At 42.7% G+C, this 21791-nt stretch overlaps 1 protein-coding gene across 1 annotated transcript in view; it reads right to left on the bottom strand.

Moving 5' to 3' along the window:
* Positions 1–215: 215 nt before the first annotated feature.
* The window catches only part of LOC138719857 (probable E3 ubiquitin-protein ligase HERC3), a 45087-nt gene continuing 23511 nt past the window's right edge, over positions 216–21791 (bottom strand). Inside the window, exons 9-24 of the mRNA XM_069855371.1 lie at positions 21343–21467; positions 20733–20792; positions 18278–18389; positions 17375–17564; positions 16147–16310; positions 15540–15653; positions 14240–14263; positions 14065–14154; positions 12076–12246; positions 11329–11472; positions 10706–10872; positions 9489–9555; positions 7387–7469; positions 4001–4184; positions 3148–3250; positions 216–2471 (exon numbers count right to left, since the gene is read on the bottom strand). Of these exons, the coding sequence (XP_069711472.1) occupies positions 2263–2471; positions 3148–3250; positions 4001–4184; positions 7387–7469; positions 9489–9555; positions 10706–10872; positions 11329–11472; positions 12076–12246; positions 14065–14154; positions 14240–14263; positions 15540–15653; positions 16147–16310; positions 17375–17564; positions 18278–18389; positions 20733–20792; positions 21343–21467 (2007 nt within the window). The 3' untranslated portion in view covers positions 216–2262. The remainder of the gene's footprint in view (positions 2472–3147; positions 3251–4000; positions 4185–7386; positions 7470–9488; positions 9556–10705; positions 10873–11328; positions 11473–12075; positions 12247–14064; positions 14155–14239; positions 14264–15539; positions 15654–16146; positions 16311–17374; positions 17565–18277; positions 18390–20732; positions 20793–21342; positions 21468–21791) is intronic.

The raw sequence follows: 21791 nt of genomic DNA, 5'->3' as shown, positions 1-21791 counted from the left end.
CACAACACAAATACCTTGAATATATAGTTTTAGTTTGATAAAAATTATTTGTAAATAGATTATAAACTTAATGCTCACCAGCAGCACGGCCAGGGCAGAGGGAAGCAGGACCTTCCTTCCAGCTGCTCCGACGTCCGATCGGACCAGTGGGAGAGGCATCCCCACTGCCTGGAGCAGACACTCGTGTGCTTCCCAACACAAAATCTGCCACGTGCTCAGAATTAAACATCAAATTTATTGCATAATACTGTTCTATATACATACACATCGAAAATAAACATTTGATATAATTGTATATTTGTCTTCAATGCTGCATTAGAAAGAGGCTGGAGGGCTCTCCATGTAGCCCGCAGCTTGTCTTAAAAAAAAAAAAAAAAATCCCAAAGCCTAAAACCTTTTGTTAAGAGGTGCAAAGTTCAATACTGTCTATTGAATGTGGTGCATAAATACTGTGGCCTAAGAACAAGTCAATGTTAAAACCACCCCAGGCTTAAAATAAGATTTACATCAAGACCTGAAAAATGAGGGGCTCATTCAAAATTTATCATTTAATGGGAGGGGGGTACTGGGGAAAAGAGGATAAATGCTCTCCACTGTGACAAGATAGATTTAGGTTCCGATTTTGTCTACTCGAGTCCTAATGTACATTCCCAGTCTAATTTACAGAGATTAGAATCATAGAATAACCAGGTTGGAAGAGACCCACCGGATCATCGAGTCCAACCATTCCTACCAAACACTAAACCATGCCCCTCAGCACCTCGTCCACCCGTGCCTTAAACACCTCCAGGGAAGGTGAATCAACCACCTCCCTGGGCAGCCTCTGCCAGTGCCCAATGACCCTTTCTGTGAAGAATTTTTTCCTAATGTTCAGCCTAAACCTCCCCTGGTGGAGCTTGAGGCCATTCCCTCTCATCCTGTCCCCCGTCACTTGGGAGAAGAGGCCAGCTCCCTCCTCTCTACAACCTCCTTTCAGGTAGTTGTAGAGAGCAATGAGGTCTCCCCTCAGCCTCCTCTTCTCCAGGCTAAACAACCCCAGCTCTCTCAGCCGTTCCTCATAAGGCCTGTTCTCCAGCCCCCTCACCAGCTTTGTTCCTCTTCTCTGGACTCGCTCCAGAGCCTCAACATTATCTTTCAGGGCCGCCCTGGAAAAACAGTTGCTAAGCGAAAGGGCTCCTCAAACAGCAAAATAAAGTAACCCTAACAGCAAAAATAAAACCAATCTCCAAAGAGAGGGTTATCACTCAAATGTGGATCTCACGCTTATTTTTTTTCTCTGATCTGATGACACTGGAGAGCTTGTACGCACACGGGTGTGCGCAGACTCATTCACATATTGTTCCTATGGAGAAAGGCGGCAGTGGGAAAAGCAGCCGCCTCGCCTTGTACTGGAATGACAGGTCTGTTTGGGTGGAAAAATATGGCTTGGCAAAGCCCACCCAGCTAACTTGTAGACTTACATAGAGAGAAACACAACACAGGAGAGATGCCATCTAAAAAACCCGTTACAATAGGTAGGGTTTGTCTTCCCACAAGCCTGGACAAAAATCCCACTCCAGAGGAGTCTGATGATTCTTTAAGAAAAGGTTGCTTGTACACAAAATTCAAAACAAGTGAGGAAAAACAAGCCAACCCCTCTGAACCATCATTTTCTCCGTGAGACCTCCTGGTGCAAAAAGACAGAGCATGTACCATCGCAGAGCCCTGGCGATCACAAACGACATCCCAGAGCGGTACCATCCACTCAGGACCAAAGGGCAGAGGAGCTATTTCTATTCAAAGCAAGCAAGAACCAGCTTGCATTTAAAAAGGGGAAGAAAAATTGGGGGGGGAGGGGGCAGGAAATCACAGCTTTCCAAAAAGGAGATGACTATTTCATCCTCTGTTTCCACCACAGCCTAAATGCAAGGAACATCAAAATATTTAAACTGGACTAAAAGGAGAGGTAAGTGCATGTGTCTGTCTGTATAGGGGCATTAAAAGCAAATGACAAGAAATTGCCAGGAGGGCAGTGTTGGAGGACAAACAACAAAAATGCCCACTGAACAGACTTTGTTCGGTAGATGAGAATTCAAAGCGACAGCCTCTCCCTGCTGAAGCCCCACAAAACGCTGGCAGCATCAGACTGAGACTGCATCATCTCAATCTATTATAACTTATATTTTCCCCTAAAAACGTCCTGACCCAATCCCTTACAAAAATAAAGCAAAGTCCGTCGTTCTCTTCCTCCGTACCCAAGTGTCTGTGTCTCTCCCGTGCTGGTCAAGCTAAGCTAAAGCCTTCGTAGTGATCGATCGCCTGCACAAGCCGGGCGCTGAGGATCTCCTTGCTGCTGTACTTGGGCAGGTCCAGGAGATTGTAGCAGGTATGGGCCACGGGCAGGTAGTGCTCCCCGCTGGACGTGGACTGGATGACAATGCGCAGGCTGGACATGCCGTAGATGGGAATGCGGTCGCTGCCCGTCAGAAACACTAGGAGAAGCAGAGGGAAGGGTGGACAGTTTGGGCAGGCAACCTCATAGACTCACAGAATCACCAGGTTGGAAGAGACCCACCGGATCATCAAGTCCAACCATTCCCATCAATCACTAAACCATGACCCTCAGCACCTCGTCCACCCGTGCCTTAAACACCTCCAGGGAAGGTGAATCAACCACCTCCCTGGGCAGCCTGTGCCAGTGCCCAATGACCCTTTCTGTGAAAATTTTTTTCCTAATGTTCAGCCTAAACCTCCCCTGGCGGAGCTTGAGGCCATTCCCTCTTGTCCTGTCCCCTGTCACTTGGGAGAAGAGGCCAGCTCCCTCCTCTCCACAACTTCCTTTCAGGTAGTTGTAGAGAGTAATAAGGTCTCCCCTCAGCCGCCTCTTCTCCAGCCTAAACAACTCCAGCTCCCTCCCATGTGAGAGACTGCATTGGATCTTGCACTGCAGATAACACCCAGTGATTTTGAAGATGAAAATGAATACAAAAGGAATGAAAAAAAAAAAAACAAAAACCAAAAAACAAAACGAGAGAAAAATATGGACTAGTAGACAGCCCTTCACACTGGATCATCTTCTAACCCACAGATATGCCACAGCCCTTGAGCTCTGTAGACACTTCCACAAGTCTTCGATTTCATCACACTGCACCACTGCAAGATACTTACAGAGAAATTTCTTCTTCTTTTCCAAGGGAAATGCATGAAAGGTTTCCCAAAACATTCTCACAGTTGGGTGTGTCGCAGTGTAGTCTCCTTTATAGATAGCGCTCTATTAAAAATCAAAAAGGCACATCACTATCTGGCACTTGAAAGCAAAGACTAACCAGGAACCAGACCTGATCTCATCTTGTCTCTGAAATGAGACTAATATCTGACAGTTAGGAAACAGAGCATGGGATGGGTCACGGGCAATAGCATGGCTCAAAGACACAGCAAAATGTTCTCTTAGTGACATGCAGAAGGCAGGTAGCTATTGGGCTTCTAGCTATTCAGCTAAATATGTGGCATGAGGAACATTGGAGTACCTGTTGAATGAACAGGATTGTCTATTCTGCACTGCAAAGCCACTTTTACTGCTGAGGCTGAGATAGAACAAGTAACTTGCTGACCTACGCATTTTGAGAGGATACAACTCTTACTTTGTGTCCAGAATCCCCTTATGTACCCTCAGCTGTGTACTTTTTATATTTGTGCAGTGGAGTGAGTTTTACTGTAGGTGAAGACACTGACTTTCTCTCTTCCCTTCAGTCTTAGTTTCATCCCTAGAAAGAACAGACAGGAATCCTTCTCCCATCTCTTCTCATCATGAACTTCCTCCCTGAGCTTTACCTGTAGCAGGACAGCCCAGTAAGAAACTTTTCATGTGTATGATGGCAAGGTGCACAAGGAGCATAAAAGAAAAAAAAACCATATATCTGTGGCTTATCACATCTCATGTCCCAGGTCAGTGCCCACCTCATGCAACTGTGCAATCCCCGTATTTGGGAAAAAGAAAAATACAACAAGAGGGAAGCTTTACCTCCTCCAATTCTTCCCAGTTGTAGTTACTGTTTCCAACTATCATGGCCCTGAGCTCTGTGGGCTGGAAGAGTTCCAAGACTTTCCCACCACACACTTTCAGGAAGCCAGTGGAAAAGGCCGTGTACCACTCATGGATGGAGAGGTTGAAGATGTAATCTACATAGGCTTCAACAAATTCTTCCCTAGTGCATTGAGAAAAAGCAGGAAAAGGAAAGCACTTTTAATCATATGCCTGAGCAGCAGCACTGCTAATTTTTCCTGTTTCTGCTTGCAATGTGTTGCAAACACAAGTCCCCAACAGGTTCAACCCACTGCCCTCCTCTCAACAAGCTGAGTCACTGCAACATAGACAAAGTATTAGACAGCAAATACCACCCCATGTCTGCTTATTCCCCAACAGAGGCAGTATGGGAGATGCCCCAGCAGCTCAGGCTCTGCACTACCAATAAACCCACCCAATGGCATTGCATCCAGTCACCCACAGAGCCAGGGTAATACAAGTGCTGGGGTGGTGGGAAGAACAGAGCCGTCTTCCCTGTGGAACCTGTGACCACAGAGAGATTGTGTTGAGCAAGCATCTGGACTCATTCACCAGAGGAGCATGTCCATCCCCTGGCCCGGCTCCTGCAAACCCACATTTAGGAAGTCCAGGAAATAACCTACAGGTCTTCTCAATCTGTAGGTGTCTGGGGTTACTCAGCACAGGGCTCTGTGCCTACCTGCAATGACCTCAGACTGTCAGGTTGCTGCAAGTAAGCACTCTGCCCATGCACAGGGAACCAAATCAAACAGATGGTGCCCAGAAGACTACCACATCCAAAACCAAGAGCCTCACGGAGACCTTGTTAGGCACCCTCTGAATTTTCAGCTGCTGCTGACTCAGTCTCCAGCGTGTCCTGCCTGCAGTCCAGCACTTTCAAAGCCAACGCTGTAGCCTAGAGGCAGACTGAGGAAATCCTGCTCTGAAAAGTCTTGATCTGAAACTGCGTGGGCAACTTCCCCCCTCCTGGCCCCAAAGAGAAAGCAACCAAAAGAAACAAGAAACATCCCTTACTACAGAGCAAGAAAATAATCTTGGGAAATCTCTTCTTCAGCCTCACACTCTAGTTAAATAAATATAGGACTTGTGCATGTGGATTATGTGGCAAAGAGAATAACTCCTCTCAGAATGACAACCCTGTTTTACTTCAAGGGTTCCCAAGAACAGCATTAAAATAAAAACAAAATTCTGTAGTCATTGGCAAGAAACTTACGGCAGGTCCTGGCCCAACCCTGTCTCAGGATTTTTTAAGGAGGTTAAGCATCTTTATTCTACTTTCTTTCCTATTCTCAAAGCACCATGACCTGAGTGCAGCACTAGGATTTTATTTGTGCAATGACAAAATATTTGCCAACCATTTTTTTGTCACCTGCCAATAATGCATCAGCCACCGTGGCAAAGTGGGACACAAAGCTGTTCTGTGGGTAGACGTGTCATTTTAGCCCAACATTTGAGAGCAGCTCACACCTGCACTCAGAGGAATAAGCAGATCACAGAACACCATGGAATCCGGTATCTCAAACTTTAGCTGAGGAGGTCATGACTGAAAGAACTATCTTGACCTTTTGGTGGAGGAGTTATCATTGGAGGAATGCTTATGCTAAGTGAAAGCAGCAAGGGATGACTGAGAAAGTAAAAAAAGAAAAATAAGGAAGCAGACTGACAAAATACAAAAACTTGGAATAAGAAATCATGCAGTGAAGGGGGAGTTATTTTCCAATGCATTTGTATTATTGTCATTTTCCTGATAGTCACCTGACCAAGCTGATTAAGCACTTAACTGCTGCTTAATACCACTCTGGCTGCTACGACCATGAACCCTTTATCAAGAATATTTTATATTCTGACACGCAATATCAACTGCAAAGCAGAGAGGAAGATGGAGGCATTTCCTACTCAGGATTCTTCATTCAAAGCCGTACTGTACATTCTTTAGTTCCCAGTGAATGCTCCTTAGGCAGAAAGGACAGTGACCAAAGACATGCAGACAGCAAACCACGCAGGCCAGGAGGGCAGCAAATTGGTCCCTGGACTCTAAATGCAGAGTAGAAGTCATTAAGCATTGTAAGGTGGATGAATGGACAGTCACGTCTAGACTTGGATTTAGGGGTTAGCTTGAGTTCAAAACTCTGGTCAAGATGAAGCAACTGCATTCTGGAACGTGTTAAGTCAGGGCAGCCCCAGACTAGCCCTTCTCCTTAAGGATCTGCTTCTCTTGTCCTCACTCAATAAACAGGTGCAGGAGCTAACCTGCACGCTCTTCCAAAACATTTGCTTAGCTAAAATCTCTGTTCCTTCCCTAGGTCAGTATGGCACACAGTAGGAAAACGGTCATTTTCCCTTTAAATGTATGTGCCCAGCCTAAAAACTTAAAGGGTACCATCACCAGCATTTTCATCTTTACTTCAGCGTCACAGGTGTAGATTAAACTCTCCCCTTTACCTGAAGCTCATTTTCTCTTTGAAGGGAGACAGACTTGCACCGTTCCATCCCCACATAGATTTTGCATGGAGACAGATATTTAGCTGTAAAATTGCACTCTTTGGGGCAGTAAAAGAGAAGGTAAAACAGACGAAGCTTTTGTTACAGTGATGGCTTTAGACACAATCAGAACCCTTTTAAATAATCAGATTAATAGGAAATGACTTCATCCCTAGGCTTGCCAGCAAGGTCTTCAGCAATCCTAGCACAAGCCCCTAACCATGCTCCCCTAACCATGCTCCTGACCAGTCACTGGATCACATCGTTTTGCCAGCAGAGAAAGAATTTGAATGCTGCTTCAAGTAACAAAGGCATTTGTAGAAATCCAATTACAGGATTATGAAATGAAAATAGCTTAGCAACTGGAAAAAAAGAGGGGGAGGAAATGGTAGCTGTGCTGGTAATAATTCTCAGGTGTTCAGTCAAATGGAAAGGAATCTATGTACAGTAGGGCCTTATGGCTCTAGTCAGGGATGGTGGTCCTTTATCAGGCGTACTCAAGGGAAAATGTTTCCGGCTCCAGAATTAATAGCATAAACAAGTTTGCCAGGCTCAGTTTTGTTGGTCACATACAGTTCCTCTCTAAACCATCTAGGAGATTAACCTTCAAAGGTGAAAATCATGCTGCAATCTCTACCTACCATGAGAAAACTACCAAGAGTCTATAGGAAGGCCTCTTATAGGGAAGATGTCCATCCAAAAGGGTATAGGACATATCCCAAACATTGGTGGAAAAATGATAAAAATCTTGCTTTTTATTTAAGTGTCACTGGCATCCAGCAGTTTCTAAACAATTGGTCTGCGAATTTGTTCACAGTGACTTCTAAGTCTCTCCCAACATTCACCACATACACCCCACTTACCTATTGTCCTTCTGCACCAAAATTTTATCTCCATCTTCAATCAGGTTCTTCTGCTCCGTTACACCATAGCTTTCTCTACAGATCTATATGAAACCAGAAAACTTCATTTTACCAAAAGTACTTTTCAGGCCATAGGCCTGGAGGGTTCTCCTTCACAGTTCATGACTGGCATGTGAAGGGTGGGCCAGATAAAAAGGGTGCATGCGGAACATTTTTTCTCTGCTCCAAATGCCCTGCATGCTCCATCACCTTCCATCATTTACAACTGCTGCAGGACTATAGTTAAGTCCAAATGCAAACTCAGAAAGGGAAAAAAGTTATTATTTTAGGTAAATTTCCTTTAAAAAAACCAAAAGATTGATACCTAAAAGACTGTATTTAACTAAGCCCACATGCTCTGGCAATGAAAAGAACTCGCTTTTTTAAAATAGTAGCTCAGCAGGTCAATTCATCTACTCTCACTGTGAGACAGCATAATCACACAGAGCCTCCTGCTTTTGCCTGGCCTACAGTGGCACCAGTACAAACATACATTCTGTATGGACAGAATTGATCATGTGATGAAAATGCAGAAGGGTCAATTTTCAACCTGTCATTTACGAAAGAGGTACAGATTTCAGCATACAAGATGAGTTATTCATTTCAAGCTTTGGGATATCAGCTAGTTGTTAATTTCAAAGTTTTAGCAGATGTATCTGCATGTCTACTTATTAGGCAGTATATAGTGCAAGAAAAAGAGTAAGAATGCTCTTTTGTGTAACGAGATAAACTGGAGAAAAGTCTCTTGTGTTACTTCAAAGGTATTCTTTGTTATACAGTGTGCACTATGATCATTATGGCTTCATTATTGCATCCTGAATTGCAGCTCTGACCTGCAAGCGACACACTCGGACCAAGGTCTGACTCGCTCCAGAGGTATGTTAGATCTAAGAGACTTTATGTGCTTTCATATGAACAACATATGAAATGAACAACACTTTCTTAGTTCAGCAAGGATTTTCTTTACAGTATCTAGCAGCGTTTCCTGTTATGTTGTTTTCAGATCAAGCTCAAGATGAGCCCATCACTCACAGCCTGTTAGAACATCAAGAATTTAAAGCAAAGACATTGAAACATGGAAATCTTTACTCTGCCTGAGTTAGAGGAAAACACAGCCTAGAGAATAATGACGCCATAGCTCTTTGTGAGGTTTTAAATGTTTGCACGTGTAGAGGGATGCACCTGATATCCCAATGTAGATCAAGATCAAACTCTTAGTTTTGGGGAATCTCCAGTGTGTAAGAGAAATTATTACTTCTAGGTTACTAGCTAGAAAAAGAATTCTTTTACTGCCATAGAAGCACAGGAAAGCTGACTACCTCAGCATGTCTTCTAGCAATAGCATCCAGCATTTTTCTTTCTAAGAAAGCCTGACCAAGTACACTCCCTGTATTTTTTTAAGTCAAGAAATATTAATATTATGATGGCAAGGAAAGTTTAAAGTTGTATTAGCATTTAAAGAATTGACCTAGCAATGGCAAAACCTAACTTCCATTTTCAAGGAGGATTGTCTAGTGAAATGGCCTCAAGCTGCGCCAGAGGATGTTTAGGCTGAACATTAGGAAAAAATTTTTCACAGAAAGCATCATTGGGCACTGGCAGAAGCTGCCCAGGGAGGTGGTCGAATCACCTTCCCTGGAGGTGTTTAAGGGACAAGTGGGTGGACGAGGCACTGAGGGGCATGGTTTAGTGTGATTGATGGGAATGGTTGGACTCGATGATCCAGTGGGTCTCTTCCAACCTGGCAAGTCTATGATTCTATGATTCTCTGATTCTATAAGTCAGCCTCTAGCATTTAAGTTATATGCCACAGTGACAACAAGGTGACAACCAGGCTATTTTGAAAACCAATCTGCTTAATCTACTTACTAGCTCATCTTCATGACCACACAGAAAAGAACAAGGGAGTTGACAGCCAAGAATTTTAACCTTTTAACTTTACTATTGAATATTAACACGAGGTATATGCTACAGGCATATTTAGAATAAACCATAATGCACAAATAGATGGGCTTCAACTATATCATAACAATCACAGAGTTGATATCTTAAATGTGCCTTACTGTAAAATTCAAGCAGAATGTCTCTTCTACATCTTCCCCGGGGTAATCTAAAAGGTGCTGAAGACTCCTACATAACAAGTAGGGAAAGATGAGGGGGAAAAAAAAATTCAGAGATTCAAAAACACACACATCAAAAAGAAAAAGAAATTCAGCAAAAGTAAACAGCATCATACAGCAGGGTAACAGGATTGCAAGAGATGGAATCTGAGTCACCTGAAGGGATAAGAAAGAAATACACCTCAAATACAGAGATGCTTTGTTAAAAGCTGGATAAATGTCAGCTCACACAAGTTACCAATATAGTCCATGCCCACCTAGTACATGGATCCCCTTTAACGATCCTGGCCTTAGAACAGAATTACATTTCTAGTTCTTAAGGACTGCTGGATGTTTATGCCACCACCACACAAAAGTCCGAGAGACTGGAGGAAAAGAGGATGGTGGATTATATCTGCATCCCCATCATGCAGAAAATATCCTTCTCCTATCCCTCAAAATCCTGCTGCTGTCTTCCTGGCATTTTACCTCATTATTGAGAAATACAGTCATCGCTTTTTGCGGATACACCAGACAGCAACTCAGAAGACAAAAAAACACAGGAAACAGTGGGATCTTAACCTCTCAGGTATCAGAGGGAACCAATATACCCATGCAATTAGGCAGAAAAGATACTTACCACCATTTAGAAAGGTTCATTCCCTCACTCTATTAAACTTCTTTCTGGCATAGCAGCAGGTCAGATTTACATGGGTTCAGGCATGGGATGATTGAAATCCTACACACAAGCCCCATCCTGGGGGGCTACGTGACAAAACACACAGTGGATCTGCTTGCTAACCCAAGCACAGCTTGGCAAAGGCTGAGGCTGGAATCTGGGATCATGCATGCAATTACACAGTAGAGGGACAGGTGCCCACCCCTGTTTTCAAAGGAGTATTACAGGTATGGTTTGGGTCTGCTGATATCCAGTTTCAGGGGGTTGGGAAGGTGTGTACAGAGGTTAGATTCTAAGCAGATGGATCTGATAGCCTGTGGGAGAAGTTTTACACAGAATTCACCACTGGCTTATGTACCTTGTTAGGATCACAGCCCTCCAAACAAATCAGTCACTCAAAAGGATCAGGAGGTGTTCTATTGAACAGCTTTTACCTAGTTTGGCATTTCTTCTGAAATAGATGGTTTCCCTTCACAGAAAGGCTGCAATTTTTTTTTCATACCTTCCTTCTGTAGGGGATAGCTCCTTCAAATCCTCTAGGCAGGGCTTCACATTCAAAAGTTTCTTGTACAGAGCCAAGGGGAAGTGAAGGTCTACGACAGTGAAGTTGTATATTGCAAGACCACATATGATGCCAATCAAGTGAAACCAATTATGTTCTACAAAACACTGCAAAACCACACAAAGAAATCCTGATGAGACATTGTCACAGCTGCAATGCACAGTACCCTCTCCCCCCTTGCACTAAGCAAACAGTCCCTGCACAATTATCACGCTCATGATACTGAGTTCTGTTAACTGTTGTGTGATACTTAATACAAATTTTATTATGCAAAATAATAAGCATAATAAGCAAATAATAAAAATATTATAAATAATAATAAATAATTTATAATAAAGAAAAAGAATAAAGCGAAAGAGCCAACTCCTTAACAGGCAGAATCATCACTGTTATGCTGAAGTTAATGGGCCTATACTAACTTCCACTGACTGAAAATAGAGCTCATGTTGTATCATGAGTAGACAATGACATAGAATTTCTTTCCCACAGTTTGCTACTAACCTTCTTGTCATTTAATTGCAGCTTATTTTCTCAACCTGTGTGTATAAAGGGCAAGAGCTTACCGTGTCTGAAAACCACAGCAGGTTTGACTCTGGGTAGTAAGTGAACATGCCATAGATTGGGTTGAGAAGCTCTTTTAACAACAGGAGGAAAAATTCCTTTGTTACTCCTCCAGCATCAACAGCTTCCTCACCATCAAAGATGACCTGTAGAAAACACAGGTGAGTAACAGAGCTGAGACTGTGTGAATCAGACATCTTTCTAATTGTGAGCCACGCAAAGCAATCCATCTAACATGCCCAACCCTGCACAACCCACAAGCACGTTTCAGTGCTGTGCTTGCAAAGAGAGAAAAGGAACAGGAGAGGGGATATCAAAAATCTTTACCTCCTGTGCAAACCATAAACAAACATTTGTCCCCCCAGCAACAGAAGACCAATATGACAGCAGTTGCTGCATTTTATAGCAACCTCTCAGAGATTAAGTGTGCTCTGTTATAAAGAGGCCTGTTCCTGCAGAAGAGCAAAACCGAGACTTCATAATATTATTGAAATATTTCCTCTCCTGCCCTTACAGAGACACCAGGAAAAGAGAGTAAACCCCCTGCTTGCCTTCTTGTAAACTGTCCACTGCCAAAACACTCTGGGAGTTGGAGAGGAGAAAAACTCAACTCCTGCACTCAAATCAGATCAAGTGTTCCTGTGTGCTATACCCATGGAGGAGAAGCCAGCGTACACTGGTGAAGTGGTAATGTGGCTTCAGAAATGTCAGCTGGATGAAAGGATGCTAAAGGTGTGGGAAAAACTTACTTTAAGAGGCTTTTTCAAATCAATGTCTGAATGGATGCTCAGCTCCCTTAAAGCATCACCGACTAAATTACTCCTGCGAACGTGAAGTACCAGGAAAGGGCTTCTGGCCAGCAAAGGCTCCAGAGTGAGAAGCATGAAGACATTCTGCAAATTTGCACCATTTATTGCAACCTGTAAATAAGAGGTGAAAAATAGCCACTGCTCAGCTCTGTTCTTGGTATGGAGAGAAAATCCATGGCAGGGGGTTGGAACTCTGTGATCTTTAAGGTCCCTTCCAACCCAAACAATTCTATGAAAACAGTTAACAACTATGTAAGCCTGGTATTTTTTTTCCCTTTCTTGATCTTTTAGTGTGGTTTCCCCACAGTCCAAGGACTACATGCTCACTCTACAAGTGTGTGGGCATGCATATCTACCTGCCCCCCGACTCCCCTTTTCCCATACCAACACCTTTTGAGCCCACTGATTGATTCACTGAATTTGGGGAAGAGATCAAATTCCTGAACGCTGACATTAGGCAGGCAGATAGGAAAGACAGTTTATTCACGCACTCATTGATTCAAAAAACTCAGTGTGAACATAACCCTGGTAAGAGTCACAGTCCACAAGGGAGAGTAGAGTTACTGACATGCTAGGCAAGAAGTCAGTTGTTAACTGTGCCTTGTAAGGCAAAAGAGAACCCATTGCATACACAAAGCTCTCATTTACATGGATTTTTTGGCATCGGATAAGGCACGAAGGCCATTCAAAGCTTTGAACATGGGTAGTATATTCATTCTCATGCATCATTCATACTAAGTGGCAAATTCACATTTATAAATTCAGTTTAAAAGGCACTTGACCCTGAGAAAGTCAACTGGAAATCAGGCTTCCTCCCTCACAGAAATACTGGTTTCTTTGGCCTCTAAGTGGTCGTCTTCCTAAAGATCCTATCTCTCAGGGCAACAAAACCTTTATCAGCCTGCTGTCCTTCCAAGATAAGGTAGATGCCCTCCTCACAGCAGTGCACTGCTCGCAAACTGGGCAGCTGGAAATATACAGATGAGGGTGGCAAAATGAAAGCAGAAGGTGATTCCAGCTTCTGAACACAGGCCGAGCCCCCTCTACCTTGCTGTAGGCTACGTGTTCAAGCAGCTATAGAAAATCTAAGAGATGGGCATTACAGGGAACCAACACCATGACAACCATGAGTAACCGTGATGACAATTTTCCACCCTGAAGGAACACAAAAACCAAGGACCTCAGCAAACTTATTTCACAGGGGAAGGGACTAGTCTTAGACCCCAGCTGCACAGGGACGAGGGACCAACCCCTTACGCTTTGTCCCCGCACAGAAGCCACCCACATGAGCAACACCTGGCACTTGAAGGTTTAGACTGGCAGAGGCCAACTGTCCTTGTCACAGCCTAGCTGTGAGCTGGCTTAACTGCCACCTACAGGGTAAGGCTGCTGCAGCTAACTACCTGCTGTGAACACACTCCTGGGAGTCTGCGTCCCTCACCGTAACTGGGTGGGTGAGTTGCTGACCAACAGCTGCTGCCTGCAACCACAGTGTCAGGAGATGGTCTCCAAATCTCACTTCTGACACCCACCCCTCTTGCACCAGGCAGAAACTTGAAAACAAGCGCGTACTTACCTGAAAGCTTGTCTGCTTTTACAGCCTTACAGCTCATCTAATACAGACTCCACCTTGCTTTTTATCCTTGGGCTATTATAAATACATAAGCACTCCTTCCCTATACAGTTTAAATTTCCACAACATACACATCTGGCAGTTCTGATGTTACCACACATTTTGAAGTAAACGACACCAACCACTGCCTCTGTAATAGCCAAAAGACAAAGAAGCTCTCCAGCTACTCTGCTCTCCCATATCGGGGAAATAGTCCTGCATACCCTAACACCCAGTGAACTCCTTTCATTGCAGGCCCAATGCAAATGTCAGGAAAAAAGGAATGAGGTGGGAAAATTCAGAGAGAAAAGTTTTACCTGCATCTGCAGTTCTGCATCTGTCTGTAACATCTTGGTCTTAGCTTGAGCATCGAAGATGAAAGGATAAGAACAGAGTGTCACAGCATCCTGCAAGAAAGGCAGGCAGATTGGTTCCTATTTACAGCTTCCACAGCAATTCTTTAAGTAAGAGTCGTGAAAAACATTTTCTTACCTGCATGATGGATGGTCTTACTTTCTGTGAAAGAAGAAGAAATATGAAAATCTTTTACTCCTTTGATTTTGTGTCTTGTGGGGTTTTTTTTTGGACGGACTAGTTGAAAGGTGACACAAAGAAAATTTTTCTCCTCTGGGACCAACAACCTATTTTTTTCCTTCTAAAGAAAAGCATAGAAACTTCCTTCTTAAGAAAACACACAAGTCTAATTCAAAACTTGCATATCACAGGTGACTGAGAGGATTAACCAGCACAGAAGCCTGTGCTAGACTGCCCTAGGCGAAATTTACACTTATGCAGAAGACCACCCCCAAGACAGAGACCACAGGAAACAACACAAGAGACCAAAAAATCATAACATGACAATGTAAGACCAACTCTCACAATGAAAATCACTCCTCTCACTAGCCATATCAATAAATTTCTAACTATTTTTGACTAACCCTGTGACATAAAATTGAGTCAATTACTGCTCTGTTCACTAAAAGTAAGCACAGAGCAGTACTATTTAAGCAATGAAAAGTGGGGAGCAGGAGACACAGTACGCGCAACATATATAGGTCCATAAAACACACAAAAATTCTTGCTGCAATCAGGTTTTACGCTTGCAACATCCCTCAGCGGATGTTTTCTGGCATTTTATCACACTTTTGATTCCTTTCCCTGCTATAATTAAGTAATCTCACTGGGTTCCCACACAGCATATTCCAGCCCTCAGTTTAATTATTTCTTTTCTTACAGATGGGAAAGTGAGGCATAAAAGAGGTGAAGGGTCTTACCCAAGATCACCCAGCAGGTTACTGGAAGAGCCAAGAATAGAACCCCCATCTCTTGAGTCTTGGTTCAGTCCCCTAGCCAGAACGCCACACTGCCTCCTCTTACAGAGGAACATTTTAAGATCACTGGCTATATTATTCACAATACCTGCCTAAACAGCAGAAGTAAAGGGTAAAAATTATAATTTTAGAATACAAGATTTGGCTCCCGAGGTCTTGATTACATTAAAAGGGTCCAGTGACTGAATCAAACCCCTTGTTCAAGGATTGAATGAGCTTCACAAGAATAATCACAGAGATTGTTGCAAGTGTTAGGTAAATATTGTTAGCTTCAGCTCTTCTGATAGCCTTATTTTAAGTCAATTTTGTCAAGCCACTGAGTACCCAAAACTGAGACTTAATATATAGATGCTCCTACACTGTATATATTACACTCATTAAGGTTATTAAAAATACATATCTCTACAACCAGAGACACAAACACAGACAGGTATTTCATGACTATACATAAAGCCTCTTACCATTCCAGCCTGATGCAAGAACCACATGAGATAATCCTCCTGAATGTCCACCAAGCTGGAGATTTCAGGGATATAGAACTTGTCATATTCTATGTGTTTAACCCTCTGATTTACCTAGTGAAGAAAATAGTTCGGGTTTTTTTTTAAATACGGATATATTCAGCATTTTTTTCTTAGAACACACAGGTTTGCTTTCATAAAACCAACTACAGCAGCTTGCAACAACAAGCTCCAGAAAGTCTTGCATAAACACACGGTCCCTTATATTTTAGTATGAATCAAGAATAGAGATAAACCTCTTTTTGACTTATTTTAGCTTCCCCTCTCCCAACTAACTACAATCAACACAGTAGGAACAGAGAGCGTCATGAGACAGATATTTCATGCCACAGCATACAGAGTCTAGTGGCTCAGCAGCATCATTCTTTAGGGCAAGTTTTTCCTAGTGTTTAAGACAAGGCCAAACAATCTTCAAGTACCTTGAATTCAGGAAAACCACTAACACCTTCCCTATGTGGTGTCTTGGTGGACAATGACACAGCCCACAAATTAGGGCAGGCAAGACTGAATCATCTTGAGCCAACACACACCCAGACTTCCCTCTTACCTTGTGGAGTTTCTCCAGAAGTCTGAGAGCAGCTGTAATGTAGCTACTGAACAGGACTGGGATCAACAGTGTCTTTCTTCCACTGAGGAGGTAAACCACTGCGCCTTTATAGAGGTCCACTAGCCTGAGGAAATACCTTGGGCACACTTGAGACCACCAGTTATCTGGAAAGCAGAGGAACGTCAATATAAATCCTGATTTAAAGGACAGAGTAACCCCTAAATAAGGGGTTACAGCTGAAAATAGGGAAACGCCTAAAGATTGTTTCAAAACAGGAGGCTGAGGGGAGACGTCATTGCTCTCTATAACTACCTGAAAGGAGGTTGTAGAGAGGAGGGTGCTGGCCTCTTCTCCCAAGTGATGGGGGATAGGACAAGAGGGAATGGCCTCAAGCTCCACCAGGGGAGGTTCAGGCTGGACATTAGGAAAAAATTCTTCACAGAAAGGGTCACTGGGCACTGGAACAGGCTGCCCAGGGAGGTGGTTGATTCACCTTCCCTGGAGGTGTTTAAGGCACGGGTGGACGAGGTGCTAAGGGGCATGGTTTAGTGTTTAGTAAGAATGGCTGGACTCGATGATCCGATGGGTCTCTTCCAACCTGGTGATTCTATGATTCTATGAAAAACTTCCCTATTTCTTTCCTAACTGCAGCAACAGGAGAGCGAGCAAAGAGTCAGCTAGATACCAGAAAATCAAAAAGCTCTTCCTTTACCACTCTAACACAACCATCCCCACCATTACCAAGCTCCTCATCAGCTTGAGAACCAGTTTCAGGTATCTTGTGAACAACTCATGTCGTTCCTGAGTGATAAGAAAGCACTTGCCTGGGCAATTCTCCATACTACCATATGCATCTCTAACAGGCTTAGAGCACGTCCTCTGGCACATCTGCAGAAAGGCTGGAGCAACACCTGTTTAGAAGGGCTGATTTCTTTCTTGCCAAGGGCAGGTAACGCTAACCTCTCCCTGTAAAGGGACTCTGACTATTGGCTTCTTTGCTAGAACTGACCCACCCACAAAGTAGAAGCTGGACCCTGGGAAACCCATCTGCTTTTTAGAGGTCACCGCTTCATAAAAATACTGTACCACAAATAATATTCAATTATCATTACCGCTGTTGTAGCAGGAAAAATAAAACACCACAAAAACATGACTAAAAACCTAAAGGCAACACTTTGTGTCTCAGCAGAACAGAGAGCAGCATGCACCTCACATGCCAGCCCCTTACCAAGAACTTTGCTGGGGTTGGTATCTAGGCGTAGAATAGCCATTGCTAGAGGAAGCGTTAATGTGATATAATACTTTGAGTCCTGGAAGGGTGGAAATTCAGGGAGAATCAGATAGATCCTCATTGCCTCGACATCTGGTGGTGAGCTGGACAGCTGAGGAATCAAAAAACTTTCAAAACTCTTCAGTATCTAGAGGAAAACAAGACAAAAGGCAACATATCCTGGGTGATAGAGCACCTACAATGTAGATGATGTGTAAGAAATCATGAAATGGAGCACACTCAGCACGGGTGGACTGCGCAGCTTTTGCTGATGATCTCTTAAGAACACTCTATAGGACAGGACTAAACTGATTTTTCCAAAATGCATAAAAGTTTGCATAGGTTTTTCCAGGGCTGGTTAGAGGTTAATTAATCTCTCCTCTTAAGGTCACATCCCTGTTTTAAACATCAAACCCAGAGTAAATAACCCAAATGTATAAGAATTATAACTAAAAAATGGCATGAGGAGCAAACACTATTTTATCTCACAGCTCTGCATTCGTGAAATAAATCCTCTGAGTTAAAATAAATAATACAATCAAAAGTATTCAACTGCTGACAGGCAATAAATGAGCACATGGTAACTATTTATAAGTACAATACATACAGAATTTATTTCAGCAGCCATTTCGAATGCTGTGAGAGAAAATTCTTAAAAACAGATCTTAAGAGACACATTCTAAAAAGGTGAGAATCGGCCCAGGTCAACAGAGAAGTATCCATTGAGACCGTGAAAAATCTGAATCTGGCCTGCATATTTGTAATACAACCCTTACCCAAAAGCTGCTGTTACTTGCATGTTATAGAGGGACAAAGCCTTTATTTCCCCTCTCAGTACCCAAAACCCCAGAAGTGAAATACCTGGTCTAGAAGAATGGAGTGCTGAGAGTTCATCAGCTTCTCAAACAGCACTCTGGTGGAGTTCAGATCAATCCCTGGGATCTTCGGACTGGTTTTAAAATGTTCATCAATTCTTTAAAAAAATCCCAGACAGACAAGCTTAAGTTTAAGGAAGAAACACCGTTACCTGTGTGCTGGCATGGCCTGAAAGCAAGCAATGGAGAAATGACCTCTAGGGAATTAATCAGACTAGAAACAAAGCAGAAGTTGGAATCTTCTTGCAAAAGACAAGATGGACAACTCTCCCTTCTGAACTCCTCTGGGCCTCAGTTAGGGCTGGGATTCTTGCAGAGAAATTCTTTCTCGAAGTCTTTGATTTCCCCCGGACTCCTTCACTGACCTAAGAGCATGCCTAGACAGGCCAGATTGCTTAAAAACCTATAAAATATGTATCAACGATATGTATCAGGATCCTCTGTGTTGTCTTCATATATGCTACTTTTATAACACAATCTGTTTAATCACATCCAGTAAGAAAAAGAATAATGATTCATAAGATGATACTGACTGCTACACAAGGGAACATCAGACGAGGGCTTTCAAAAGAAAACTGGGGAGGATATTCAGAGTAACTTCTTGGCAATTGCACTAAAATTTTCTGAAACTAAACAAAGACCACAATGAAAACTGCACAGCTGAAAACAATCTTCACATGGTCTTTAGTTGCAACAAATGCATTGTACTTTCTGCTATGCTTGAGAGGTTGTAATTTACTTCAGCTGCCTGTGTAAGAGGAATAATGAAGGCAAGCCTGCAGGGGACAACAGCCTCACAGCCAAATCTAGCAACACTAAATGTCCAGGCAGCAGGTGAGTTACTTAGCTCGGCACGTAGACCACACTAAGTACCTGCAGCAGTAAAGCTTCACATAAAACATGGCAGTTGCTAGTAAAAAAAAGATCATTGTTACAATTTCATTGACCTCAAGGATTTCCCAAATCTCTCACTACGCATCTGAGACTGTGCTGTATTAGACACTGAAGAAAAGGTAGCTATTAAAGACGGGATGCATTTGTCAGTTTGCTGCTGTGACTATAACGATCTGAGAAACTAAAGCTGCCCTACTGTAGTAGAATAGCTATTTATGTAACAGGACAGGCACCAGGCTGGAAATAGCTCCTCAGAGTCACAGTCCTCAAGTACAGGGCGCTTCAGGCTGTGATGTGCCCCATGACACAGCCACAGAAAAGCTGCTTTTCCATCTAACCTTGTGTACCACAACGCTGTATTGCAAACAGGCCTACATGGCATAAAGATACTGGTGGGTTATACTAGGGTATTTCTATCAACTGTGCTGTGACATAAGGCTTCACATATAAAGGTATATGATTAAATACAACCTCATTTCAGTGTATGATGCCTTCAAATTTTATAATTCATTTGGTCAAAGATTTTCTCTAAAAGTCAAGTAAGTCCTGCACCAGCCAAGACATTATTAAAGTGGCAGGATATCTGCATTGGGATGATGAAGTCAAACTCCACTAATTTTCACATTTAAAGGCGACGCTGAATCACTGTAAATAGCCCCACAACTTGGCTATCTCAACAAGTGTTTTCAAACTAACGTGACACAACTCTCCAAATACAGTAACATTCTGCCTTTTCAGAATACAACAGAAGAGACTATTGGACAAGCAGAAAAATGCCAAAATAATGAGGAAATTGGGGCTTTTTTTTTCAAGTTGCTCTTGGAAAATACTACTCAAAGATTACTCAGAATAATCAAGCTTTTCTTCACCTAGTTACAGGTCATTTACTGATCACATCACTAGAAAAAAAATTCTCCTCCTCCTCACCTTATGTTGTTACCTCCTCAACATTTACAGATAGAGCAAACACAATCCACAACCCTTCCCAACCCACACCTTTGACTCAGCTATGCATATTACAACCTTGTCATCACCTGTTGCGGGTTACACCCATTTGAATTCCTGCTTTTTGTGCTCTTGTGCAGCAGCACAAAACTTTCCACAACTGATATCACCTAAGAGGAAAGCGCTGCCCAAACATACTTTTCAAGAGCAGCCTGTGTAGTACACCTCCACAGACACCAGCCCGCAACAGCTATCTCAGCTGGGTTAAGGTACTATTCAGTTATCCGGCATCATCACTTCCCTTAACGTCGCTTTCCTAACCCTCTCTTTTGAAGATGACTATATGAATTTCATAAGGAAAAACCACCAGTTGTGATGACTCCAAGGAATCCGTGCCACTTACAGTACACTCATTATGTATTTTCTATTATTATTTGCCTTCCTTACTCAGCTCTGACCACCAATCTCTTTAGTGGACCCCTTCCGCCCCCATCTCATGTCGGATCAGAAAAATCAAATCCCACTGCAGCAGTGAGTGAAGAAAAGGAATTCCAGTCTGCCTCAATGGAAAACCACACTTCTCTACTCTATTTGCCACTTACTTCTTCTCCAAGAAGCTTCCATTCCAGCAGGCAGCCGAGGACAGTATCTGAACAACATTACTATTTGCAGCAGAAACACAAAAGAAAAAAAGAGATAGATGTTGTGAATAGATGTCCCAGCAAAGCTGTTCAGCTCTTTTTCCTTCCTTCTATGGGAAACAATGTCAGGATCACCCCTTCAGAGGCATAGAGGGTAATTGGTTCACTCAGGATCATGTAACATCCCTCTTTAAAGGAGGGATGTTAGCAGTGACTCCTTTCCACCTGTTCTGTGCTTCTCATGGCAGGCACACAGGAGAAGAAACTTCATCAATCTGCTCATAAGTTCGTGCTGTTTTTCATTAACTCTAAGCACACAACGAAACACAACTTTAACACTCATTTCCCACCCACCGTTTGCATTGTTCTGAGGCAGTGTCAAATTCCTCTGGTTTTGCTCAGAAGCTCTAACCTGGCAGCCTTGTGACTGGTAAACGTCCTCCCCTTGGATATAACCAAGAACCACACTTGAAAAGGCTGCTAAATTTCAAGTGAAAGTATGGCACGGAAGCCAACAAAATTATTTTTCAAAACTTTCAACAAAAGGCTTGTCCAGTGCCACAATACCTACTTGACAGAATTAGAACTGTTCTTTTCTAAAAGCTTTTGCCTCCAGACATCTATAGTTTCATCATTTATTAAACAGGTGTAACGTGTTTCATTTATGGTCCGGAAATCATCAGCAGGCAAGGAATTCTGTGAGAAGATACAAATTTCAGCAAAGACAAGGCTTGTAAAACAATTTCTTCTTATTCATAATCTCTCTTTTCTATATAAAACAGACAGCTTCCTTAGTGTGGTCTCTGAATGGGTTTGGTTAGGAAGCTGTGACATTACTAAGACGTCCAAAAGGGATGGCATGGAAAGGTACGGAAAAAACCAAGATCATAACCAAATACATTTTTAAAAAGAAGAAAAAAAAAAAAACAAGTATCATTTCCTTGAACATATCAAAGGCCTTTTAAATACCACCACATGTAACTACAGACTTAGTACATTTATTCTAGACCTATTTCCACT

Source organism: Phaenicophaeus curvirostris, chromosome 4 (genome assembly GCF_032191515.1).
Source record: "Phaenicophaeus curvirostris isolate KB17595 chromosome 4, BPBGC_Pcur_1.0, whole genome shotgun sequence".
Taxonomy (NCBI): Eukaryota; Metazoa; Chordata; class Aves; order Cuculiformes; family Cuculidae; genus Phaenicophaeus; species Phaenicophaeus curvirostris.
The sequence above is the reverse complement of the archived record's forward strand: the minus strand, read 5'-3'. Positions and strand labels throughout refer to the sequence as shown.